At 41.8% G+C, this 27562-nt stretch overlaps 1 protein-coding gene across 2 annotated transcripts in view; it reads right to left on the bottom strand.

The window, feature by feature from the left end:
- The window catches only part of DICER1 (dicer 1, ribonuclease III), a 59987-nt gene that overhangs the window by 23578 nt on the left and 8847 nt on the right, over positions 1-27562 (bottom strand). For both annotated transcript variants that reach the window (XM_006165371.3, XM_027767087.1), the window contains 14 exons: positions 26582-26770; positions 25797-25959; positions 24819-24949; positions 23788-23922; positions 22493-22653; positions 19564-19732; positions 17350-17822; positions 10530-10662; positions 8728-8970; positions 7995-8149; positions 3746-3878; positions 2874-2949; positions 2072-2211; positions 175-354 (listed from right to left, as the gene is read on the bottom strand). In XM_006165371.3, the coding sequence (XP_006165433.2) occupies positions 175-354; positions 2072-2211; positions 2874-2949; positions 3746-3878; positions 7995-8149; positions 8728-8970; positions 10530-10662; positions 17350-17822; positions 19564-19732; positions 22493-22653; positions 23788-23922; positions 24819-24949; positions 25797-25959; positions 26582-26725 (2436 nt within the window). In that variant the 5' untranslated portion in view covers positions 26726-26770. The remainder of the gene's footprint in view (positions 1-174; positions 355-2071; positions 2212-2873; positions 2950-3745; positions 3879-7994; positions 8150-8727; positions 8971-10529; positions 10663-17349; positions 17823-19563; positions 19733-22492; positions 22654-23787; positions 23923-24818; positions 24950-25796; positions 25960-26581; positions 26771-27562) is intronic.

Raw genomic sequence — 27562 nt, 5'->3', positions numbered from 1 at the left:
ACGGTCAGCTTCACAGGAGGAATGATATGTTCTATTAGAGGAACAGAAGAGACACCTCGATCTTCAAATATTCGACTCACTGAGGGACACAGGCTCTTTCTACCAAAGTTTTCATTTTTCATTCCTTTTAAAAAATAAAAGATATGTTTAACATACTCAATATGAAGTGTCTACCTGAGGTATGGGTTTGGCTGTCAGTATTCCGAAGCATCTGGTGGTATCCTCTGGTGGGTAGAGCTTCCGCCTTCTGAAGTTGAGTTCATCAGGTAAAGGAGTAGTTAACACCATTCCTATCACATACAGGTAACAGGGCTGATCGGGTTTGGGATAACTATCCCTTAAACATTCTGGGATCTGGGGTTGGAGAGAAAAATTTAGCATCATGCTCAAGTATAATATAATAGCCTCTTTTCCAGATGTTGGCAAGAAAATAAACTTATTCTTGGCTTAAAAGCTGATGAGAAAAAGCTAAGCAAATACCAGGGGCACAAGACTTCCTTATTTTTTAACCCTGCTAGGGAAGTCAGCATTTCTCAGGTCTGGGTCTCACAGAGGCACAAGTTCATCAAGTTCACAAAGTTCAACAGGACATTGTATCAATACATTATAACCACACAATTAATAACTAACATTATATAAAACAACCAAACATGGCTGGATCTTTTTTTAAAGATACTATTCATTTGATCTATTTATTTTGACCAAAAAAAATCTCTTCCTCCCTTGGGCTTTTTAAGTATTCACCCACTGCAAAGTATCAGAAAATAAAGATAGGCAATTTTTAAAAATCATATATAATCCTACAATTTAAAGAGAACTTTTATTAACATTTTGCTATACTGTATATCTTCCCACTTTCTTTCTAGGTATAAGTGTGTATATAAACATACACATATTTTCAAAACAAATGGAATCATACAATATTGGTGTGTGTGTGTGTGTGAGAGAGAGAGAGAGAGAGAATCTGATTTTTACCTCGTTACTACACTGATTGTATTGTTCAGAGTTAATATGAATCAGTATCATCATTTTTAATGACTATCTCATTATGTGGGGTAACTATAATTAAATTAAGCTCAGATTATCTCTTAAATTTTCAAAATTAGCACAACCCTTCCGATTTGGGTCTTAAAATTCTGCGCTTAATGTCGTAATGGCACCTGTAGTTAGCAATATGGAAACGCTGGGAAGGAGATGGTTACGAGTAACAGAATATCAGCTCGTACAGAACTTATCCATTAACTGCACTGAATGTCAGACAGTGCTGTGCTTCTCGGGACACTCGTCAGTAATGATTTTTATCACATGAATGGAGTCAAATAAGAAAATATCAGGTATGCAGAAAGCAAGCACTACAGGAAAATGGGCAACAGGCATAATTTTAAAAAATATATTCATGATTTTGAATCTTGTGAATGATTAGATGGGTGTTAACTTGGTAAAACTGTAAAAACAAAAAGAACCACAATTTAGGCAAGGATGAAAGTAAACAATAAAATTTTGTTTTTCTTTAGGGTTCTCATGAGGTAACAGTATTAACAAATATCACAGAAGAAATATTTAAGTCAAGTAGGGGTATAACTAGAAGCCAGATTCAGAGATACGTTAAGTGTGACTTCTTTCAGCTCAGGGCTCAGGCCCTAACTCCCAACAGGTGGCTGTGCTCCCACCGTGCAGGGTGCTCGTCATCTTCAGGGGGTGTCTTTTCACCTGTCTGCTGTACCAGGGAATCCTTGTCTTATCCCCCTCACAAGTAAAGCAGAAGTCACACCACTAAAGCGAATGAAACAAAGACTGTCTAAGTAAAACAGGCTGATTCTGGGTAGAACCTCATAGGTGACTCCAAGAATCCTCCTGAGAAGAAAATCGAAAGCAACATCTGAGGAGGGGAGAGCACAGGAACAGAGAAAAGAAAAGAACCAAACAGGCCAGGAAAACAGAACCGTGGTCCACAGCGTGGGGCAAATTACAAGGGCCTGAAAGGCCCACCAAGCAGAGGAGTTGACGCTTGATGTAGCAGGAAATAAACTCAGAGAGGCTAGATTTGTATTTGGTTCTAATCAATACTAACTGCTTTGGGGTAGCACTGCCTTCGTTTGGTGGAACCTGGTCTTCCTGGAACACTGGTCTCTTCTTCATCATGTAAATCAAGCTCTTCTTCATATTTAACAGTCTCTTTCCCAACTGGCATCAAATGGTCATCCAGTTCACCTAAGAAATATTAAGAGAACGGACATAAACACCCAGAGTCCACCTCTCTGAGGAGGCAGTAAATCTAGGGCAGTACTACACAGGCAGCTACCGCAGAGTAAAGGAAATGAACGCACCCTGGCTTTTTTTCATAATGTGAAAGTCATCAGAGGACATATGTCAAAAATACTATTTTCGCATTCATATATTTAATGTAAGCAGCATTACAAATTCTAAGGTTCAAAAATAAAAACATCTAAACAGGACAACAACACGTGTCACTTCTAAATAAAGAAATCATGGAAAACAAGCCTTCCCATTAGAAAAGAACATAGGATTCATTTCCACACTGGTGTAGACTACTTTGAGAGACTGACATTAAAATGCACATGTTGGTGCTACGGGATTCCACAGTTATGAGGACACCACTGGGTACATAAAAGGGATCAGTAAAGGGGACAAACGAAGGCCAGTGTGCAGGACAGTGGTGGAGAGGAAGCGGTCCCACGCGCTGCAGGACGGCCGAGTTCTGCACGCCAGGTTTACAGGCGCAAAGCACGCCCAGAGCGGCAAGGCCACTGCTCTACAGAATGTAGAGACCGCACAGTCCTTCACACGCCTTTTTGTTTTTACAAGGTTAATAATTTATTCTTATTTGCATGTGGCTTTTCAAATATCCTTACCAATTTTGTGCAGTTTTTCACAGCAAATGAGAGCTACAACTCTTTCAGCCAATCGTACACAGCTCATTGGAGGACCCTGAAAATAACAAGACACCTTTCCATTGTGTATGCTCATACTCATGTCATCTCCAGCACATCTACGACCTGCCTCAACGACTCCCAGTTCAGTTCAGCAAAGTCCTGCATCGTGCAAAATGCCACTGGGCTCTTAAAAATCCTCTTTCCATATCTGAAATATCCATCTTTCAACACCCTATCCGATAAAAAATAAATAAAAAAAAAACTAAGCCGTAACTAAAATTTCACAATTCTGATTAAATTTCAATAAAATGTTAAAGTATCTCATTTTTACTAACTTACAAATACATAACAACAACAAAAAGAAAAACAAGCTAAAGATATATCAGGCTATAACTATAACATAGATTAATTAGTAAGACCAAGCTTTTTATGTGCTCTAATACAATTGGTCATCCTGGAAAATCTGGAAATCAGTAATGAAAGCGAGGACAGCGGCTACAAAAGGTATGTTTTTTTAAGCCAACATTACTCGAACGGCTAGAGCAGTTCGACTACATTTCACGAATTTTGCATCACGGTCGTATTTAGGTCACCACAGAATGAGTCTGCCCGTGCTGTTTGCACCAGTAAGACCAAGGAGGAGACCTCAGAGGTGAGTTAATCCGTTTCTAAGTTAGAAATCTATTAAAAATTTGAACACATAGTGAACTACAAAAGAGATGTAAAAATTTGCTTCTTAAAGTAGATTTTAACACTGAATTTAATCTATAGCTTATGGCTTAGAGAAACTGAAAAAAAAATCATTAATGACAGGATTAAAAAGGCACAATCACTTCTTTTTCTAAACTTACAACGATGGAGGCTCGAAGAGGTGAGTTAATTGGCAGATAAAGAGTTGAGTAAAAGGTACCGTCAGGCAACTCCCGAGTTCTACATTTAGGAGCTAGGTGAGTGAACGGATCACTTGGTAATCTAGCACAGTACCTGTGAAGAAAAAGAAATTCTGAGGCTGAATCCATGACTGAGAAATCCACGGAACAAACTGCACTTACATTCACCAAGTTTGATTCCTTCTGTCCCTCCTCCCCTCGACTGAACTGGCATTTTTCCGTGGAGTCTGAACTTCAGTGCCTCAGACTTTCAGTATGATAGAGCAGAACCGTCTGCAAAGAAGCTGCAACAGGCCGTGGTGCTAGCACGTGAAACGTGACAAGTGCAACCGAGGGACACATTTGCTATTTAACTTAGATAGCCACGTGTCTAATGTTACAACGTTGGACACTGTACAAAGCATTTTTGAAGTCTGTTAAGCAACCGTACTGCCTGTGTTTCCTCCTTTGTGATCTTTTATTTGCCAGCAACTACAAGGAAGGCACCCGAAGAGAGCGGAAGGACGGCCCTATGCTGACACAGGAGGGCATGGGAACGAGAGCAGCACTGAACAGCCCCACAGGAGGTTGCTGGGGCAGGCAGAGAGCTAGCCCAGAGACAGAAGGCCCTGTGTAAAGAAGGCTCCGAGATAGGACCCACATGGGGAGGGGCTTGGAGTGGGCAGCAGCCCTGTGGGCTAGGACCTGTCCAACTGAAGGACCCAAACACGGTGACAGACCTACAGAGCAGGGAGAATAGCAACACAAAGAAACACTGAACATGTGAGGAGTAATTCTGAGGATAATGGGAGCCAGACTTCTCGCTCTAGGAGAAGGGAGATACACAGAGCAAAAGGGGAAATCTAGAGACCAGCAGGTGGCACAGTGGTTAAGGTACTCGACTCCCACATGGCTGACCACAGTTTGGGCCCCAGACCTGGCAGCTTGAAAATCATGCTGTGGGTGTGTGTGCACATGCCCAAAATACCAGGAGGGTAAAGGACAAGAAGGGATTGAAGCGTGGCTATCCCCCCAGGGGTGATTTCTCACTTTCCTTCTCACTGTCTCTCTCTGGCCAGCACATGCACCCTATGGCAAAAACTTTTTAAAAAAAGAAAAAAAAAAAGGAAAAACGGAGACATCTAGACCGAATCCTCTGTTACACTGAAAATGCAGAAATCAACAGGTAGGTAGAAAGGCACAGAAATAGATACAGACGTAAATGTGTACATGGGGCCCAGGGTGGGGGTGCAGCATTGGCCACGGCATTCCACTCTGCAATGCTGAAGCCATGTGGGAGACCAGGGTTTGGTTCCCAGGTCAGCATGCACACTCCAGGCATCCTGGCTTGCTGGGCAGGCTAAGGGGAGGGCTGGGTCATGAACCACTGCTGAGGTGCTCGTCTTTCTCTCTCTCTCTCTCTCTCTCTCTCTCTCTCTCTCTCTCATGAAAGCAATAAACGAGTTTGGAAAATGGGTATGTGAATATCTATTTTATATATACATTTATACCTAAATAAATAAAACTGTCCAGCTCGATCTACTAAAAGTTTGGCAGCAGCAACAGCAGTGGTGCTGGCAGTGAACACACCTCACACCTAGACCTGGGTTTCTAAACATAGCTCATTCTCAACCGAAAGGAACCAGACCTGCTCAGAGAAGCAGCCAGCGTCCGGCTGGGGCAGGGAGTACACTCAAGGCGGGTATAGAACATTGTGTGCAATGAAACGAGGACGTATTCAAAGAACAATGGTGACATCCAAAAGGCCCAGATGCTAGCCTGACAGGCACTCTGTTGGCCAAGTCGGAGACAATTTTAACACCAAAATAAATACTGAGCTGTCAAGAAAGTCATGATGCTTTTGTGCATGGAAAAACAGAAAAATACATCATGACTTTTCCAATGTCCTAAGAATAATTGGCAGTAATGGATAACCTACTGAATAAAACAGGAGCCTGTATGTTTGCATAGAGATTTTTAAAAGTCATAAAAGAATGAATAAATGGAGAAAAGTCTTTACTTTATAGAATACCAACTAATAAATTCAGAAAGAAAAATGGAATTAGGAATCACCTTTTAGCAACCGTAACAGTAGTAATTCAGATAAGAAATATCAATGGACACTTATGCCGATGAGTCAAACTGGGAAGAGGAATAAATTTTACTTAGTCTCAAAGTACCTCTTCATGAAAGAGTCCCTAATTAGGAAAAGGGCAAAAGTAACCAGAGTAGGGAAGATGGCAGACCTTACTCGAGTGATCAAAGTGACCACCGTCAGGAAGAGGACAGGTCGGTATCGTCTGCCACCCAGTAGGACAGGACAAGAAGAGCGCTGCGTCACTTCAGTGACATACTGGCCCAAATGCTCGACCTTCGTCTGTGATAACATGCCACGTAGACGTCAGTTGAGAGTCAGACGACAAGATGACTGGCCTGTAATCTTCCAAAGCTTCAAGGTCATTAAAGCCAAGGAAAGACTAAAGAATGTTCCAGATGAAGGAGGCCAGAGAGACGTGACCATAGGGTACAAACCGTGCTCCTGGATTAGAACCTTTAGCTACCAAGAACATTCTCCTCTAACTTGAATGGTTCTCTCTGGGTGAAAAGGGCATGGAGGGTGTGTGAAAGGTGCTCATTACAGAGTTCCCACAATAAGTCAAAGTCAGAATTATCTCAAAGGAAAAAATGTAAAAAAGGAAATCTTACACTTGTTCCTTTATTTTGCCTTTTCGAAGGAGTTTATCCTAATAAATAAACTCCGTATATAACTGCTTTTCTGAGTTCTTAGAAATACTATCGTGCATTTAGAAATGTTAGTGTATTTAAAAATAGCTACAAGATTTTTTAAAGTTCATTTATCCATTTTTTTCAGAGAGAGAGAGAGAAACACACACAGCACACACACACACACACGCACACACGCAGAGTCTCGCCATGCCATGACGCCCACTCAGCCCTCCAGCAGGCCAGGATTACTCCAAACCAGGGCCTCCCATATGGCTCCAGCATCACACGACAGCACCCACCACCTGTGCCACCACAGCTGGACCTACAATAAAAGATTTTAGCTGTTCTCACAACACAGAAATAACTGTGACAATGGATATGCTACTCACTCTAATTCGATCGTTATACGCTGTCAGGCATGTGGCAACACATTTGCCTGCACCCCATAAACATACAATTATTATGTGTGAATTTCAGAAATTTAAAATAAAGAAAATAAATGAATAAATTATGGTATTCTGGTAAGATTTTTTAAAAAAATAAATTTTCTCAGTTCAAGAAAAAAGTAAATTAGATTGTATCCCAAGACACAAACTAATTTATAATAATTTTACTTCATTGGTAATGGAAAATTCAATATTACCCTGCATTTGTGGTGTAAAATGACAAATTTCAGGATTTAGGAAAAAATTAGTGAGCATTACAAAATTAAATTAAACCTAATTAAAATAAGCAGGCCTTTGGGCCAGCAGGTGGCGTGGTATTAAGGTGCCAGATTCCCACATGTTCTACCAGGGTTTGAGTCCCAGGCCCAGCAGCTTAAAAACCAGGCCAGCAGCTTAAAAATCATGCTGGCGTGTGTGCATTCAGGCCCAAAATCCTGAGAGGAGAATGGGGGACGGTTTGTGGTGTGGCCATCCCCCCTAGGGGGTGATGTCTCACTTTCCCTCTTACTGTCTCACTGTCTCTCTGGCGAGCGCACATGACCTATGGCAAAAACCTTAAAAAAAAAAAAAAAAAAGTAAGTCTTTGTATGTCAGCCTTGTCAATGAATACTAAAATTTTATTTCTGGCATATTACTGTTTTTGGCTTTGTCAAAAGAAGCAACTTTTCAGTGTCATAGACTGCATGGTGCTGCTGTGTAGTCTAGAGCCTGCCTGTGAAGGCCTGGGTTTTGGACCCCAGGTCGATGTGCACGCCAGGTGCACATGCATGCGAGCACCTGTGGTCCTGGCTGGCTGGCAAGCGAGAGTGAGGACTGCAGAGCAACATGACGCTGTCAGGTGTCCCTATCTCTGGGTCTGTCTCTACCCACCTCTGACATGATAGAAATAAACTTCTAAAAAATCGAAAAGCACAATTTTCTTCCTTCCATCCAAATATTAGAGCAAGCCATGAATAAAAGGACTGGTGAGTACACCATGTATACAGCACACAGCACTCCCAGGATTAGACTTAACTGTGGCGCTACTCATGGGCCCCAGGCCCTGACCTGCACCATACCTATTGATGTGTCCAATGGCTGTGTTGATCGTGACCCGTGGACCACCGTCATCAGGCCGCAGCACGTAGGGGGGGAAAACATCATCGTCGTCCACGACTGGATCCGTGTCAGTCTCACCCGTGTCCACGGACTTGGAACACTTATTTCTCAGGATCTGAACATTTTGAACACAACTCACAATGAGAACAAACATCTTCTTCACTGCATGTTAGCAGTCTACCTCTGCACCCACAGAAAAAGCTCTCGACAGGAAACACCTCTCCCCTAACGTACTCCATAATTCCAAAGTCACTTCTTGTAGAAAATGTCCCCCAGGGACTCTCAGCCATGGGGAGACGGTTGCCATACAGTCCAAGGTCTACACTGCCCAGCACAGACACACACACACACACACACACACACACACACACGTGACTGTCAGTCTTTCACCGTCTAACTTCCATGTCGCCACTCTCCAGTCACCGCACAACTCAGGCCACTAGCAATCACGGCACTATCCACACACGTGCAGTACCCTTTCTCAGACAGCCTTCCCTGGGGTCCACGTGGCCACTTCCACTGCTGTCTGACTGTGAACTCTCACTCGATAAACTACTCCTGGGCCTTTGTAATCATTTCAATTTCCTTAAGATGTCCACAGTGCACATCCCCATTGAGACTATTCTCTGTAGATAGAACTACTTCTATGCACAAAAGAATAACAGAGACACAAGCTTAATTTTGCCATCTTACCTTTTCAATAGCTTTGTAGGTTTTAAGGTCTTCTTCGAAGCTTTTTATTTTGTCTGTATCTGCTAACATTATATAATTAGAGATCGGTGCCCTCGCTCTTCCTTTAGACTGAACATAGGATCGATACTCTGTGGGCAAATCAAAACGAACCACCAAGTTGCATTTTGGTATATCAACACCCTCTTCTACAATACTTGTTGCAATAAGCAGGTTGGTCTCGTGTGCTCGAAATTTCCTAAGTACCTGAAAAAAAGTCCACCAAGGAAAGCAATTCTAAGAAATATTCTGAAGAAAACAATATAGTAAGAACAAACGGTGACTGCCATTTCCAACCCACACTGCGTGTGCTTAACAAGATGACAGTATCACAGAGAACTAGGGGTGCATGGGCACCCGGACAAAGAAACTAATATGATGGCACGAGTCTTCAACGGAAGACATGACGATCGAAGTGCCTTTCTACCCAGTAGAAGCACCAAGGTCATGAAGCACAGAAGCTTTCAGATTCAAGGAGATGGCTTCTCCAATGACCACGCGTGGGTCTAACCAACTAAGTGACCAAATGAATCCAACTGTGGAGTGTTCCTCTGATATTCGGACCTCCCACATGGTATCTGACATCTGTGAGACTGACAACATCCCTCCAAAACTCCATCACTAAGATCCCTAATTCACTTGGAATTTAAAACTACTAGCAGGGGATTACTTATTTTCTGGCACCTTGGAACATTTTCTACTTAAGGAGTCGGAACTGATTAAAACATACAATAAATGCTTTTTTCATACTGTATTTAAAAATCACATCACTCTCTATTCCAGAAGTTAAATAATAACATAAGTCTTTTTTCAGACAGTCAGATCTGTCAGATTGAGTCCTGGGTTCCCCAAAACTGAGATATTATCAAAAGCTTATTGTAGGGACCAGCAGTTAGTGTAATGGCTATGTTGCTGGGCTCCCACGTAGTTGACCACAGTTCCTGTCCCGGACCCAGTGGCTTAAAACTCATGCTGGGCACGTGTGCATGCGTGCCCAAGATCCCGAGAGGAGAATGGAGAAGGGATTGCAGCGTGCCCATCCCCTCTGGGAGGTGATTTCTCGCTTTCTGCCTCTCTGTCTCTCTCTGTCTCTCTGGAGAGCACACACGCCCTATAGCAAAAAAACTCTAAAAAAAAAAAAAAAAGCTTATTGTAATGTGGAAAATGCCTTCAAATAGGAATTATCTGCTAATCTGAAGTTAAATATAACCTTTGAATACGAAGTTTTTGTTTGTAAACCATAGCACTATCTTAGATTCTTCGCATCCTCACAATGCTATCTCCAACATTAAGAACCTAAAAGCACAAACAATTTTAAGCTAGAGCAACACAAAATATAGGTTTTTTTTGTTTGTTTATTTGTTTTTAAGTATTCTACCAATGTAGGACATTACATGAAAAACAGAGAACACTCTCTAGGAAAAGGTTTCAGTTTGTTGCTTTACAGCCCTATGAAACTCGAAGGAGTTATGGGTATAAACGCCTTACTTCCCTATGAAATACAGTTGCATGACAGCAATCTGATAAGGATATATGAAACGGTTGATGACAAAACATAAATCAGCTTACCAGACAGCTATTCTAATTCTAAGCATAGAAATAACTATATAGCTATCTCCTAGGACACAGCTGGTCTATATCTAAGAATTTTGTGTTTAAAAAAAAAAAATGCCAAAGAGCTATGAAGAAAGGGAGTTTCTTTGGGCAAAGTTTACCCGTGTATTTTCTGAAAATTGTTACTGTACAATTATTTTGATTTAAGTTACCTCTTCCTGCTTTCTGAATTCTGCTTCCATCTGTTTATTGCGAGGCTGATTCTTTCCAATGCCGTGTCCAGTTATAAAGTTGCTGCTGATATAAGCCAGCTCTGGGTCTTGTTTGCCAGCTTCCTTTATCAATCTAAAGAAATTATACATATTTGGAAGTTAAGCACTGCTGAGAGAAAAAAAAAATGTGAGCTTTTGTTTGTAAGGTCTCCTTTAAAATGGAAATGCATGCACTGTTTGCCAACACACTTAACAAAAAAATCCTGGTATTTTCTGTCCGATTAGCTTGGAGGAAATTGCTGCCACTATGACCACAGAGCTGTGTGGACCAAGCACAAGCAAAACAAATGCGAGGCTGGCTTACAGTGACAGAGACGGTCACATTACTTCCAACTTCTGACCTGAGGATGATGACCTCAAGAATGTGGCCCAGGACAGATGTGAACTACCCGGGGGGAAACTTAGAGCCTCAGCACCTAGGCTTCAGAAGAGAGCTTCAGATGAAAAGTGCTCGGCCCGCTTCTCTTAGAAGGAAGCCCGGCTTCCACAGCGGTCATGCTCTCTTTCTATAGCCATGCTTAGACAGAACAAGGACGTGGGAGCCTAACACCAAAGAAATCCTTGTGCCCCTCTCAATGGAATAAAAAGGTTCCAGCTGTGTGTGGAAAAAAAGAATGGCTATTTCTTTTCATGTTACCCCATCACTCCGTATCACTGAGAGTGGACCTCCTGGGGAAGAAATAGCTCATCATCTCATTTCCAAATACCTTCCGGACCGGATCCCAAGCTGCTGACCGAAGTACTGCACAGGGGGTTGAGGACTGGACTTCAGCAAAGCAATGCCAGTAGTCCCCACACCATCCTCTCACCAGAGGAGACTCCTGAGCTGTCCCCATCTTCCCGCCTGGCCCCTGGTATTAGCAGAGTACTAGTAACCTAAAGCTGGCCTTCTAGCTGAGAAGTGGAAAGAGCTACAGGATGGACTGCATTACACGAGCACAGAAGGTTAACAGTTAGTGCAGCCATTACAGCTATTTTAGAAATATCCACATTCAAAAACTCCGCACACGGGGATAAATGGTTCCGCACCTGACATAAGTGATTCCATATGGCTCCTCTGAAGTCATACTACATAGTATAAATTCCTTACAGAAAATTGCATTATTAAGTCAAACCACTCTCTTTTAAAATATATGAAACAGACTAACGTCAAAGAGCTGAGAGAAGCCATGAGTGGCCATGGAGAATATCCCCTGCCTCCCGGTCAGCAGCACAGGCCGCACAAGGTTAGCTGGACAGTCTGTTCTGCAGTGCCAAACAATTCTTCACTGTGTCCCAAGGTTTAATAACTACGATAAACCTGGGCCGTCAGTAACAAAGTAGTGTTGTTACATGCAAACAAATAGCATCCCCCGAGTCTGAAATATGAAATGATACGTACTTCCAAGTTTTTGTCTAAATAAACAAGCATCAATATGAAAGTAACAGAGGTTTTAAAAATGCATTTCAAGTTACTCCTAATTAGGTAAAGAATATATTCCACACTGCCGAAATGACCAACCTGGCGGACTTCAACTAGCTGAGAAATGGAAGCACTGACAGTACGTTTTTCCTCCCTGATGAGACCCACATCAGAAGTGCAGAGAACAGAGACAAGTCACACATTAATAAATAAGGCCTCTCACATGTAATAATTAGGTGCTGTACACCTGTTCAGATGATGTTCAGAGAGAAACATGCATTTCTCTGCTGGATGAATTTAAGGGATGCCTAACCATGTGCCCAAGACAACACTACAGATTTCAGGGGAAACAAGTGTCCCCAGTCCCCAAGGAGTGTACGAGTGACTAACAGACAGCTCAGAGATCTCGTGGCAGCACAGAGGGAATAAGACAAAGCCGTGTCAGTTTCCTCTGCTTTGTATACTGAGTACATAAGCTGTCCCACAAGCAAGCTGCTGGGCAGACCCTACTGTGTCTAAAACGCTCAGTGGTGAAGAATCAGGATGCTGGGCTTTTTTTTTTTTTATTACTGATCCATCAGAGATGGATTTTTGTAAAATTCCATAGAAATAACTACTAAGAAAATTAAACTTAAAACTGAGGAGCTGGCCAGCCTGTGGCCTGGTGGTTGAGGCAGTCAGATCCCATATGGCCAACTGCACGGTTAAGTCCCAGACTCCGAGGCTTGGAAAACGTGCTGGACATGTATGGATGCATGCCCAACATCCCAAGAGGAAAATGGAAGCGAAGGGTCTGCAGCGTAGCCTGGAGGGTGCTTCCTGACTCCCCACCTCTCTATCCCTCTGTCTTTCCAGCAAGCACATGTGCCCTATAGCAAAATTAAAAAAAAAAAAAAAAAAAAAAATTCAAGTATCAATCTTATTATATTCAACAGACATATAATCACTGTGAAACCACTAAAGGTGTTTCTACCTTGCCCTCCATCCGTACACAGTCATGGCAGAAGGAGGCCTGGCAGTCCACAGACCGTATTTCCTGTGTGTGTGTCTGTGCACTGCCTCTCCAGGTAGGCTGAAAATGGCATGACCAAAACAGGAAATATGTATGGTGTCTTCAGGAAACTAACAGGTGTATTACTAAAAACCACTGTTTGCCAAAATGAGCTAATTTATGCAGAAACCCATAAGAAGATAGGCACCTCATCTGAATTTCTAGCAGGTACCTGACGTACATTATCTACGATAACTTTAATTGTGTCCCCTACTCCTTTTATTTTGTCTATGTGAGAAGATCAGCATAATTCCTCTATGGTCTCACCAAAACACCCACCACTGATAGTTCTAGTATGATATGCAACCCCAAAGGTGTGCAGAGCCTAGGAATTAGCACCGCCTGTGTGCCTGGTGACGCAGCCATTTCTACACACGCTCTCTCTTATTAACAAGCCAACAAGAGACAGCGGGCCCAGTGCTCCTTTACGGATGCCAAGTGAAGCTCAAAAAGTTAAAGAAAAAAAAATCTTTCAGGGCCAGCAGTTAGCGTAATGGCTATGTCGCTGGACTCCCATGTAGTTGATCGCGGTTTGCATCCCAGACCCGGTGGCTTAAAACTCACGCCGGGCACGTGTGTGTGTGAACCTGACGTACATTATCTACGATAACTTTAATTGTGTCCCCTACTCCTTTTATTTTGTCTATGTGAGAAGATCAGCATAATTCCTCTATGGTCTCACCAAAACACCCACCACTGATAGTTCTAGTATGATATGCAACCCCAAAGGTGTGCAGAGCCTAGGAATTAGCACCGCCTGTGTGCCTGGTGACGCAGCCATTTCTACACACGCTCTCTCTTATTAACAAGCCAACAAGAGACAGCGGGCCCAGTGCTCCTTTACGGATGCCAAGTGAAGCTCAAAAAGTTAAAGAAAAAAAAATCTTTCAGGGCCAGCAGTTAGCGTAATGGCTATGTCGCTGGACTCCCATGTAGTTGATCGCGGTTTGCATCCCAGACCCGGTGGCTTAAAACTCACGCCGGGCACGTGTGTGTGTGAGCCTAAGATCCCGAGGAGAATGGAGGAGAAGGGATTGCGGCGTGGCCATCCCCCCTAGGGGGTGATTCCTTGCTTTCTCTCTCTCTGTCTCTCTCTGTCTGTCTGGCGAGCGCACACGCCCTATGGCAAAAAAACTCAAAAAAAAAATCTTTCATAAAAAATATATATCCAAAAAGTGGATAGAAAAGGAGCCAGGGCTCTTCGGGGAGATGGCTGATTCCAGCGCTGGACCAGGGAAGAACAGAGGACTGCGGCATCGTGTAATGCCAAGGAGGAGGACAGTCTCCCAACACAAAAAGATGAGGGCAGGTCGGAGAGACCGGGGGCTGAGCCTGAACAGCTCCCAGTGGCCAAAGTTGGAATGAGCTGAACGACGAAATAAACACAGTATTAGATTATAACTCAAAGCACAAAATTAACCTCAGCTTATAGTGATGAAAATACATGATTCCATCATTATAAATAGATGGGTTGATAAGTTAAGAAAGAGACAAGTTTTCCTTATCAAAGAATTCCAAGTAATATTTTTATATATAGATATATCTCTCTCCAGGACGGGCAAGACTTGGAGACTTGCTTCCAAAAATAGACTAAGGAGAGGGAAAACTAACTTTCCAGTGGAGAAAGCAGCAAACACTACCACAACCCAGAGACAAAGTTCAGCCTCACCCGGGATGTTTCACGTTGGTAACTGTAAGCCCTTGATATGGTATGATCTCCGCAGTATTCTTCCAAATCCTCTAACTCGAGTCTAGTCCTGAGAAGAGCAGCCAGCAAACCAGAAAGAGGGACGTTCTCCAAATACCTGACGAGCTGCCTCAAGAGCATTCAGGCCATCAAAAGCCAGGAAAGGCAAACTGCCACAGACCAGAGGAGACTGGGGAGACAGGACAACTAGGTGCAATGGGGATGGGAAAACTGGCCAAGTCCAAACAAAGCCAGAGACTAGTGAGCAGGGACACAGCAGGCCTGGGTTTCCTCGTTGTGAAAGAGGCGGAGAGGACATATTAACAATGGAGGGGAGGGGTATTTGGGCTGTCTGTGCAATCTTCACAACTTCTCTGTAAATCTGAAGTTATTGCAAAATAAGAACTTCTAAGAGATAAAGAGGCAGGGTGGACAGAGACAGGATGTGAACCAAGGTCTGGCCAGGGTCAGTATTGCACCAGCTTGGCAAACCACACGATGAAAAGAACACCAGACTTGCAGACTGCCACTTGGTTTCTGCGTAACTCGGGAAGGGTCACGGCTGAGTCTTGGTTTCTTCATCTGTAACACGGTAAGAATATCTTCCTAATCCAGGTAGTGTTATACAAAATTGTAAGCATATATAAAAAGTAACTTATGAACTCCTGCTAAATATAAGGGGGAAAGGACACAGTAAATATAAGACTGTGCTCATACCTACTCTATTCACAGAAGCAGCTACGATTTATTTTTTTAATTAGGAGAGTAGAAAACTGTATGTGCCTTACAAGAGCTTATACTCCTGTGGAACTGTTCACTAAAGAAGGGTTTTTCCTCCCATTAAATTGATGGAAGGAAAGAATCTGGATTTCAGGAAGTTTTTCTAAGCTTATTAAAAAGCTTACTGGAACAAGACCTCTATTGTACATTTAATTAGCTGCCCATAAAGTCAACCCTCAGCCCACTCTTGATTCATCACACAGCACTAAATTCCAGCCACATTTTATGAAAGTTGATCACAATTAATCTGATCCTTAAAGTCAATAGGAAGTAAGCGAATGATTTTGGATAAATCTTCAGACTAATATTCCCACAAAGAAAACAGGCACATCTCTATATAGAAATGCAGAGAAGACAGAGGAAAGGCAAAAAGTAAGCACCCAGGCCTTCCCTGTAGGGTGGGGTAGGAGAGGGTAGGGTAGGGTAGGGTGTGCCCAGCGGAGCCTAGCGCATGCCTGCGTAAAACTTTTCTGACCCCTCAAATGCCTTTCACCCTTTTTAAGAAGCCATTCTTGTCAGTCAAAACCTCCCGGGCGGTCTTCCCACTGCAAAGCATGGGTTTTAGGATTCTGTGTTACCCAGGAAATGACTGTAGAGAGACCTGGAAGCTAGGAGGTACGATATTAGAATTCTAAAACCATCTCTGCCAAGGACCAGCCATTTAACTGAGAGCAAATCATTTTTCCTCCTGAGGCCCTTTCTCTTTTTTATAAAAAGTAAGTGGGTTGGATCAGTGAGTCCCTTTCCAACCTTAAATTTCTGATTTAAATGTAATTCAGTACCTAAAGTTATTTGACTTCATATTCATCTGAAGGATCAGGCTCAATGACTATGAAAATTACCAGACTGAAAACTGCCAGATGACAGTCCAATTGCTCATTACTCAAAAGAAGTTTTTAAAACCCCTAAACATTCAGAAGCAGTTAAGGAGGGAAAAAAAAAATCCCAAATTACCTCAGGAAACAAAGCTTAATTTTTCCTCAGAGATCACTACTTGCAGAACAGGCTCTCAGGGATCAACTTTGGCCAATTAGCAGATCTTGTAGAAAAGCAGACTATCTTAAGTACAAAATAAGGATTCTTTTGGGGCAGAAAATAATAGGGCATCTATCCACAAACAAGAAAGACCATATGTTAAGTGACCATTTAGCACAAATTTGAAGTGTCCGTGGCTGGGTCTAAATTCAGGAAAAATACCTTTTATTAAAGAGGTGGGCAAGGGCTGGAGCGCGCAGCCTGCCATTCGAACGCACTGTCAATTTGTCGAAATTCGCAGACCTCTTCCCTTCCACTCCTATCCCCTTCTGACTCAGGGCATTATAATATGTAACCCAAACTGCAAATCCAGTTTTCTAGACTTTTTCTGCTGCAGCCTTGAAAACTAGAATCAATTATCTTTTAAGGAAAAAATTAATGTAAAAATGTTAGCCACAATAGCCAAATAAATTGACCTTAAGATTACCCGAATGAAAAAGTTTAACACCGTGCCTAACACGTAAATACTTGAAACTGAATCCAACAACTGAATGCAAAACAAAGACTGCTTTACTTCAATTCCACTTCATTTCTCTACACTTGCTCTCTCTCTCAGATGGATTAGAACGAAGTAGCATCCTTTAAGAAAAAGGTATCGGTCATGTCAAAGTGAGTCTTCTGGGAAAAGCTACTGTATTTATAAACATGGCCTGTCAGTGCCACTGCGGTGTTACATGGGAACTCCACCAAGTGGACACTTACATAACCCTTCCACTAGCTCTCAGAGCCGTTACCGCAGACCGCTCCACAAACAAAGAGCTGCCTTGTTCTCTTACGGAGGAAGATGCTAATTTTAGACATTCACCTGTTTAAGACAACTGCTGTATATCTTCTTTCCACAAAAATAATTCCGCACAAAATATTGGTAAACGGAGAAGGGAAGTTGGTCTCTGGCTTCTCTTTTTCTTCAATTTCTTCATCTTCATCATCATCCTCAGAATCACTCCAAGACACATAATTATCCTGATTCCTATTATTATACCACTCAACGCTTTCAAACTGCTGGCGTTCATACGGTTTATATTTGCGTAAGATTTCAAGGAGCTTTATTACTTTTGGAGTCACAAATTTCAGGTCAAGTGAGGCAGGTGAGAAGTGCTCTTCACATAGTGCATGTATTTTCCTTAGAAAAGTGTCTGTAAACAATAAAAATTTCCTGTGCAGCTCCTCCTGTTCGTGTTTGATATACTTCTGTAGTTCTCTCACCATCATGCCAGCTACTTTATCTGCACACCAGGGTCCCAGAACCACCAGTACTGCACGACAGTCTGACAGTATCTACAAAAAAAGAGAAAAAAGCCAAGTGCTAAACAATATTCATGGAGCATTTTTACACGGAGTCTTGCCGGGGACCAGCCTCAGTAGTAAACCGCTGGCTTTGTCTTGCCGTTTCTTCCCAGCCCAGGCCATGGGAGACAGCCTCTTTACCAGCTTGTGTTGTCTGCATGGCCCCATCAAAGTCTAACCAAAATTTAGGTTGTGCTCAAGCCACTCCTTCAAAATAAATCTATTCCACCGACACAAACACTGAGGTTAATTCCTTGCATTGGAGAGAAGGGCCAATGGTCCTCTCAAACTCTACTACTCCATATGCCATATAGACAGATAGAACAAACCATCTTTTTCCCCAGCAAAAGTAATCACATAGAAATTAAAAGACGCAATTTTATAAAGCTAATAAAGCCTCGTGTTACATCTATGATTACCTAGAACTGCAACTGAGTCACTTACTTCCTGCCAATTATGCAAAGAATTACACAGCAGATCACTTTCACTTTAGGTGTCAAGGAAGGGCAAACAATTTCCCTTGAACTTTATCTATGTACAACATCCCCTGGTTTTATTACAAAGAGAAAAACCAGGACCTGTGGACTCATCTTGGCCCAGACAGCAGCCCTCTGGCTACAGTGGTTAGACTAATCCCAAACTGTTGTCCAACTGTCCTGTAATCATTTCAATGGAAACCCCACCACAAGGTCAGCACTCCTCAACTTGAAAATCTCACCTAATCCAAATCTGACCTTGGAGCCTGCCCACAGTGCCACGTCGTACCACTCCAGCTCGGGGCCAAATGTAAACCCACAGCCTGACTATGATGAGGGACCACCAGCTCTACAGACAGGCAGAAGACATGCTGGTGAACGTGACTTAGTGAGAATTCCAAGGCTAAGGACAGTCTGTGCATTGCTGCTCCAGAACACCATCAGGAGAAATACTAGGACCCACTGTGAACACAGTTAATGTTCACGAATCGCTGTGAACCTTGGGGCAATGGTTCTTAAGTTTTTCTTACTCAGGATCACCAGAGAGCTTGTCAAAGCTCAAGACTTGGGGCTTTTCAAAACTTATGGCAGCCCTGGGCACCCTACAACTGTCTTCTGGGCTCTCTCCTCAAACCGTGCCTCTCAGGGACCACAGGCTCATGTCCAGTTACCCACACAAAAAGGGCAGCCAGAGATTTCGACTTAGTCTCAGGGTTTGAGCAGAAACTAATTCATCTGACTACAAACACAACACTGGGCTCACTTGTTATACTTAAATATCCATGTCGCAAATCTTAACTCATCGCCTCCAATCAGGGAAGCTGCACTTAATATGAATATCTGCCATTGGACCGTACACTCGATCTAACATGATATGTTAATTGAAAAATGTCCAAGGAAGTATAAAGATAAAACTTTAAACTGAAATGTAAAGAAAATAGCCTCATTAGAAGCATAGTGTCATTTTCAATATTAAAAATAATCAGAAGTGGTAACACAGCACTCTCCCATTCCAGGCCAGCATGGGAAGGTCCCGGGTTCTTGTCCTGAGGTCTCTCTCTGAATGATGAGAGGCAAATGCCTGATCTAGGCTGGCTGAGACTGGGAAAGACCATGGCCCAATGACCCTGTTAGAGATGCCTATCTCTGTCTCTCTCTATCCCCCTGTCTCTCTCATGGGAGGAATAAATAAGCTCTAAAAAAATAAAAGCAGAAGCTTTTTATTATACTTATTTACTTACTTTGTACGTGCTCACCTGTTTAGAAATTAAAGTAGAATCTCTTTCTTTTGAATGTATAGATATATTACAGTCATTGATAAAGTTAAGTGCTTCCTCTAATTCCATCAGCAGTCTTTCATAAAGCCCACTTCTGTCAGTGAATGGTCCACAATCTACCACAATCTCACATGGCTGAGAAGTATATCTTTAAAATCAGAAATGAAAATTGTCAGTATCACAATAGTGAAAACAAAACTTTATTTTTTTCCCTAAAAACAATAAAAAAAAAACAATAGATACTAGGAAAATATGCCCAAGTGTTAGCAGTTGGGTGGGATTTTAGGTGTTTCTTTTCATTATTACTTTTCAGTGTTACTGAATGTCTCCACAGTAAGTGTAAGATACTTTCTCTAAAGCAGTGAAGTATCATTAAAGATGTGCTTCAGAGGAGAGTGGACGGAAGGGGACAAGAGTACGAGCTGACCTCCCGGGCATCAAGCTGGGCACTTCTCACATCCTCTAGCTCGGTCCACACACAGGCAGGGTTGCAAAATGAAGAGTCCCAACCACTAGGTGATTCTGTTGAAACTAAACGCAGGACTGCCTCCCTCTGAAGGCTCTTTCTGCGAAACCCCCCTGCTTCTCTACAGCATAGAGCTCCCTGTACATACCTGAACCAAAACAGAACTGCCGTGGTGTCAGTGTGCACACCTACTTGGGGTCACGGGCAGACCTGGCATACCTTCCTAAAGTGGGGCTCACTTTAGCCTGTCCCTAGTAAGTCTCAAGGAATGACTGCCTACAGCTGATACTCAATAAAACTTGTGAATAGATTTCTTTAGTGGCCTTGGTTTTTTGCTTTGCTTTGTAGGTTCAGACTTCCACCTTTTGTTCCCTTCGGTATCAGCCAGAGTGAGGAACAAAGATGTTCAAAACACTCATGGTACTCAGTAACAATTCCTTCTTAGGAGAAACTTACTTAAATTGATCTATTTCCATACTATTTTGAAATTTTCAACATTTACGAATGTCACTTTTCTTTGTAATGTATTTTAAACATATTCCCATAAGGAAACCTTGCCCAACTTTCATTCACGTCTGTCATGATTCCTTGGATATTTCATGCCTTACAATGAAATGAAATGGCAGAGAATATCCTAGAAGCACATGCAAAGAGATTAATTAAAAAGGAAATATAATAAAGACATACTTAAATAATATAATTTTCTTTTTTTTAAACCCAAATCAGAATTTACACTTAAGAGTCACACTGGGAGTACTGGGCCATGCTTAATCTCATTGATTACTTATCAGTGCTACCTAAAGGCTCTAATACTCCCAAAACTCCCACTAAATGCCAGGCATTTAGGAAGATGTTTTTCCTATGTCAATGTATCTGATCATCAGAGAATCCCTTCAAACCACTGCAAAAACCAAGTTGCAGGTTCAGGGAACGTAAACGGCTCACCATATTTGAACCCATGCCTGACTCCTTCCGGAAACCCAGTACCAGTCATCTCCGCTTGTCACAAATGTCCTCAGAACCACTATCTGGTCATCGTTAGTCTTGCTACAGACTATGTATAAAAAGACCATAACATTATCTTTTTTTTTGAGAGAGAGATTCCTACTATAGGGAGCCTGCACTTACAAGAGACACACAGAGACAAAAAGTGAGAAATCAACCACCCAGGGGGATGGCCATGCAGTAATCCCTTCTCCATTCTCCTCTTGGAATTTTGAGCATGCATGCACATGCCCCAGTGTAAGTTTCAAGCCACTGGATCTGGGACTCAAGCGTGCGAGTCTAGCACCTTAACCATTATGCCACCTGCTGGCCACAACATGAACTGAGACATATATTTATTTTAAACCTATTCTCTTATTACTCATATGGATTCTCTTCTACCAATTTACATCAATAAGGTTGTATGTGTATATGTGTATTTTAATGAAACTGAAAACAGTAATCTCTTTAAAAAAGAGACAAACTTGGAAAACAAAAATAGCATCTTTCTCAAAAATCTACAACCTAGGGAACCAGCAGTTAGCGTAATGGCTATGTCACTGGACTTCCACGTAGTCGACCGCGGTTCACATCCCGGACTCGGTGGCTTAAAACTCATGCCGGGGGGAAAAAAAAAAAAAATACTCATGCCGGGCGTGTGTGTGTGTGCGTGCCCAAGATCCCGAGAGGAGAATGGAGGAGAAGGGATTGCAGTGTGACCATCCCCTCTGGGGGGTGATTTCTCACTTTCTGTCTCTATGTCTCTCTCTGTCTGTCTGGTGAGCACACGCATCCTTAGTAAAAACCTCTCCAAAAAAAAAAAAAAAGAAAGAAAGAAAAAAGAAATCTACAACCTAGATTCAAAACAGTGGATTTCTAGAGATTTTAAAGTTTACTGCTGAACTGTAAACAAATTAATGTTCTTTCCCATCACTATGTGAAACATTCAGGTCAGAACGCTAGAGCACATACATTGACGGAAAAGAGCACAAATGTACAGTCCCAGTCCTTAGTGTCATCAGGAGGGTGGACAACTACGCAACAAACCTCTCAAGGCAGAAACACCTCCCCTGCCACTCTCTGTGGAAGTTAGGTTTGGCCACTGGCAGGGAAGGGCACTTCCAAAGAATTCTTACCTTGCTCCTCCCTTTTTTATTTCTTTAAGATTTATTTATTTTATTTTATTTATTTTATTTTCATTTGACCATATAGAAACAGAGTGAGAGAGAGATGGAAAGTGAGAAAGCAAGCCGCCAAGTCCAGGACTTGAACCATGGTCAGCCATGAGGGAGTCCAGCACCCTTAACCTCCACGCCACCTGCCGGCCCCTTGCTCCTCCCTTGTAACAGCCATTCGTCCACCTCAGCAGGCACAATCTGAAAGGCACCCCAGGGTACCGAAGGTTCACTGTCAGTCACGACCCGCCCCACGACAGCCAAGTCCATCTGAAGTGCGTACCTGTCTAAGACCACCAGGTCTGTTGCAGTTTCAGCGTTACTCTTAAGAATTTTCTCTAGTTTCTGAATCTTTTCTTCCAATTCCTCTGGATCACATTTCCCATTTAAAATGGAAGCAGTTAGTCCCAAAATGCGAGGACATGAAGGACAATTTTCACAGAGCTACCGTAATAAAAGATACTGACAGTAAAGACTTCATTGTGCAAGGCCGTAAGAGACACCACTGTATCAACCCATACAAAATCACTCACAAGTACTGAATGACCGGTCAGTCAGAATCATCAACTTACCAAGGACAACATATTATTACGTATGGAATTGCTGTAGTTTGTTTAAGAGATCTGTTTTTCAATAGGCACATTTAGATATGCTACAAAAGATTATTAAATGGAAGTCGTTTATATTATGTTTAAGAACTGATACTAGGCTTAGCCATAGTGGCACAGGCAGTAAGACATCACTGTGTGACACTGGGAGGCCCCAGGTTCAGATCCCAGCTTGACCTATACACACCGTGTACAGGCACGCCCATGATGCTGGCTGGAAGGCTGGGGAGAACCCCAGAGTGACCCTGCTCTCTTCCCTCCAACTTCTCTTTCAAGAAATACTCAAAAAAATTATTATAGGGGACCAGATGGCAGGGCAGCGATATCACAACTTTGCAAAGCTGACCCACCTGGGAAGGCTCCCAGCAGCTCAGAGACTCCTTGAAGACCCTGGGCATGCATATGCCCACGATCCAGGGCTGGCTATAGCTGGGAGTGGATCGTGGCATGAAGACCCTGCTGGGAGTGACTATCTCTCTCTATTCTCTCTTGTTCATGAAAGATAGAAGTAAATAAGCTGAAGATATTATTGCAGGTTTAAATAAACATTAATTTAATATTCATTCATTTTTTATTTAAATTTATTCATTTTCATTCATTCACTGTATATCTTTATAGCATACAAAATGAGATTTTCCATCCAGAGTACACTGTATATTGTCTCAAGCACATCAACAAACATGTTATTGTCAGCAAATAATTTTCCATTTCTTGTTTTTTGTATGTTTTGCTTTTTTTTCCCCATCCTTGATTCCCTATCTCTTACCCTCTGCCATATCCCACTCTCCTCCCACACTGTCTCAGGTATCTATGTTTGCTTTCTATACTGTTTTCCCCCCACATTCATTCATACATTGGAACCAACTTCCCAGTACTGCCAACAAATAATGCTTTTAATATCTAAAAAGACCTGTATATACTCGGTAATTTGACTATGAGTCACGAAGACTAATAAAGTCTAAAAACTTACCTTCATAATTTCTCGATAGGGGTGGTCTAGGATTGCAAGATGACACTCATCGAACACCAAAAGGTTAATGTCTGACAGTGATAAGTAACCATTTTTCAAAACAGTCAAGGCAACATAGCAAGTCATAATGAGAACCTAAAATAAAACCGACATCAGTATACAAATGTGTTTGCCTTCCTGGACATACTTATATGAACTCAGCTCACAGAGCCGTCAGACTGCAGGTGAGCGTTAAGAACTTCGTTAGTCAAAATTTAATCAAAAGTTCAAATAAATGGAATTTCATACATTGGAACCAAAAAGTAAAAATTAGCAAAATATAAGAAACTACAAAAAAAAAAATTCTTGGTCAGGGACATCCCATCTTTATGACTCATCCACTAAATCTACACCAGCTTTTAGGCTGCCACAGCATATTCAACTCGTGAAACCTTGTAATTTATTCAAATCACAAAACAATTCAAACTGTTATTATTTTTTTTCTGTTAAACTGACAAGGTTTTCTGGAAGAAGACACAAGGAGTAAATGTTCTTTTTACGGACCATCATTCTGTGGACATGAACATACTAGGAGACTTCAGGCTGTGTTAAGGTTAGTCACGAAATCTCTCTCAGCCACCAGGACCCCCCAACACCCACACACAGGGCTGAACACATGCAGGCTGTGTGAGACATGTCAGCTGGGGAGTCTCTGTCACAGACCCTGAGATCTCAACCAAGGAATGCCTCCACGTTCAAGACAGTAGCTTATCTGCAAGTTGGAGACAGGTCATGGGAATGGAGTTTTTTGAACAAGTAAATCACACTAAAAGTTATTTCTCTTCTACAAAGTAAGAGTAACACAAGGTCGTAATTTATGTGGTTTTAGATGAGATTTACAGTGAGACAAAGTGCCCAAGGGCTAGTTTCCAGGATGAGAAAGTAATGGAAAGTAGTTTCAACCTAACTCAGATATCCAAGGCTACAGACAGTACAGATCATGTCGAGGATTTGAAGGGATTTGGAAAGTGAAACTTCTCTACAAGTCTTACCTGGTGCTTAGTAAACTCTTGGTTCCATCTCTCTTTTGTCCAAGATGCATTTACTTCTAGGTCTGAGTACTCCCCAACCTTGAGATCTGAGTGTGTTCTGACAGCTGACACTTGCTGAGCAACCTGGTTTGCTGAGACAAACACAACACTAATATAATAACCAACGTAGGTACGAGAAATCTCACCTAGTTGGCTCTCTGGGTACTGATGAGTAAGACAGTTACGGAAACTCTTATTGTTTATTATATATCATAAGTAACCACCAATATCTCTAATAGCCAATTTACTCTCCTAAGTGCACCGATGAGACTTGCCTTCAGTCACTTGCTGCAGAGAACCCCACGCCACCTCTCCTCCCTACAGCCGACTTCCTCATACCTACCCTCCTACGCCTTCTGGGCTGGAATGGCAACCTCTCCACATCCGCCTCCTGCTTTGTCCAATAAAACCAGATCAGTTCCCCAAGAAGTAAACAGTCTATGTGGACTTAAGCACATAGATATATTGAGGCCATCGAAAACTAGGGTTCTAACGGAACCCTATCAACTTAGCTTCACATTTTGTATTGTTCAAATTGTTACAGAAGTCTAAACTGATATGTAAATATCAGTACTGTGAACTCTTACTGAATGTCTAACTTTTAATAAGCACATAACAGCTAGTATAACAAAATCATAAACCAAAAAGTTACCAATTTCATAATTGAGTACCTTCTGGCATATTTTGTGAAGCTAAAACATCAAGAACAAAAATAACTGTGCCAACTTAGATAATGTTCCAAAACCGATCCATTCAGAAGAAATACAGAACCAAAACATGTAGGAGAAGCAGTAAAAAGTTTAAGGGATAAAACCGAATGCTATTTCTCTAGCAGACTTCAGTGGCACATTATTTGTCCCTCTCTTCTCTACCAAGAATTTAACACATAAAATCTTATCCCATCTCTTCCACACAGTTTGATGAAAGAGCTCGTATTACCAGAGTTGACCAAGAACACCGTCCTTTTCCCATCTCTGCTGAAGTCGCCCCTGATCTGATAGGACAGCTCTTTCGTGAGCAGCACTGCAATGAATGTCTTCCCTGAGCCAGTGTTTAGACAGACGATGGTGTTGTGGTCCAGAGCTGCTTCGAGCAGTTCAACCTAGAAATATGGCGGAAAAAAAGATTACGTACTTCTCACCTGAGGATGATAACTGGAATTTCTTTCAGATCAGGACATTTCACTATTTTCTAAAATTGTCTTCCAATAAATTTACCCAAACTCCCCCCATAAGTTCTATATCTATATACAAGAGTAACAATCAGAAACAAAATACCTGCTCGACACAGCTGTGCTGTGGAAATATTTGTTGAAATGTTTTTTACAATTTCTTTGAGAATTATTCTATACAGAATACTTCCCTAGAATATGAATAACTAAATACAGTAGCCATGGCTCTGTCAATTAGTGTTTGAGCACTTACAGACCCATCTCGATTGCTACCCAGCTCCTTAGGATAGACACATCCAAATGCATATTAAGGAACAATGAGGTGCTCGGAAAGGAAATATAAGGAACTTCACAAATAAACTATCAAATCAATTACTCAGCAGATGTTAGAAAAGAAAAGGAGCATTAAGAACAAAAGTGTTTTGAATGAGAAAATTAATCAGAAGAGGGAGGCTTGAAAGGGTAAATGAGTTTTATAGAAGTTATGTCGACTATAAACTAACTTATTCCATTTTAGTGAAAAATGCTCCAGTATTAGTGTTCTCATTAGTACCTGATATTTTCTTGGTGTATAAATGTTATCATGAATTGCTTCTTGTTGCCATGGCAGTCCAAAGAAAGGACCCATTGGTGAGGAAGCAGGGGTCATGAGCTGCAGGCCTGCCATGCTGAGGGGTTGCAAAGCAGGGCTTTTCATTCATCCAGTGTCTCTTTCATTGCATTTTTGTTCTAGCACAGCTTACTACAAAAGGGAAAAAGAATACCATTACACAACCATGCAGGGTTAAAAACAAAAGAAAGCACAGAAACAAGAGAAACATCAGAATATCATTCCTATGGGCCTATTCAAACTCTGCCTGTAATTGTTTTAGCTTTTTCTTGATCTAAGAGAGTCGCTTTCAAAGTCAAGCATTCTACATCTGACCCAGCAATTCTATACCCAGAAACCTGTCTAAAAAGGAAGGCTCAGACAACTGCACACAGACACAAGTACCTGACTATTTGCTGCTGCGTTACTCAGAAATAACTCTAAAATCGAATAATAGGAAATTAGCTAAATAACTTATATGATAGCCATATACTAGAGTACTTTGACTCCATTAAGATTATAGTATACATCTACAGTTTCTGATCTAGGACAGTGTCCATAATGTACTTTAAAAAGAAGATACACACAATGTAGTAGGTGCCCAGCATGTACACATATGCATAAACACACCGTAAACATTCTTTGTGAATTCTCTGATGTGATTATTGATAAAATAACGACATGGTATATGGAAGGCAATTCTCACTGCCTGCGCCAGAGGACAGTTCAAATGCCCTTCATCCAAAGACCGAGAGCACAACTGCACAGCTCACCAACTATTTAAATATGGATCTTTAAAATTATGCATATCCTATCTAAATTGTAACGAAGCGTGCCACTCTTCTCCATTTCATACAGCCTTTCTAACAGATCAATTTGTTTATATAAAATAACAAACTAAAAACTCAATCAAATTGCTAACCTGCAAACAGAAGGCTAAGACTT

Source organism: Tupaia chinensis, unplaced genomic scaffold (genome assembly GCF_000334495.1).
Source record: "Tupaia chinensis unplaced genomic scaffold, TupChi_1.0 Scaffold143913_1, whole genome shotgun sequence".
Classification (NCBI taxonomy): Eukaryota; Metazoa; Chordata; class Mammalia; order Scandentia; family Tupaiidae; genus Tupaia; species Tupaia belangeri.
Note: the sequence above shows the minus strand (reverse complement) of the source record. Positions and strands in the feature narration are given on the sequence as shown.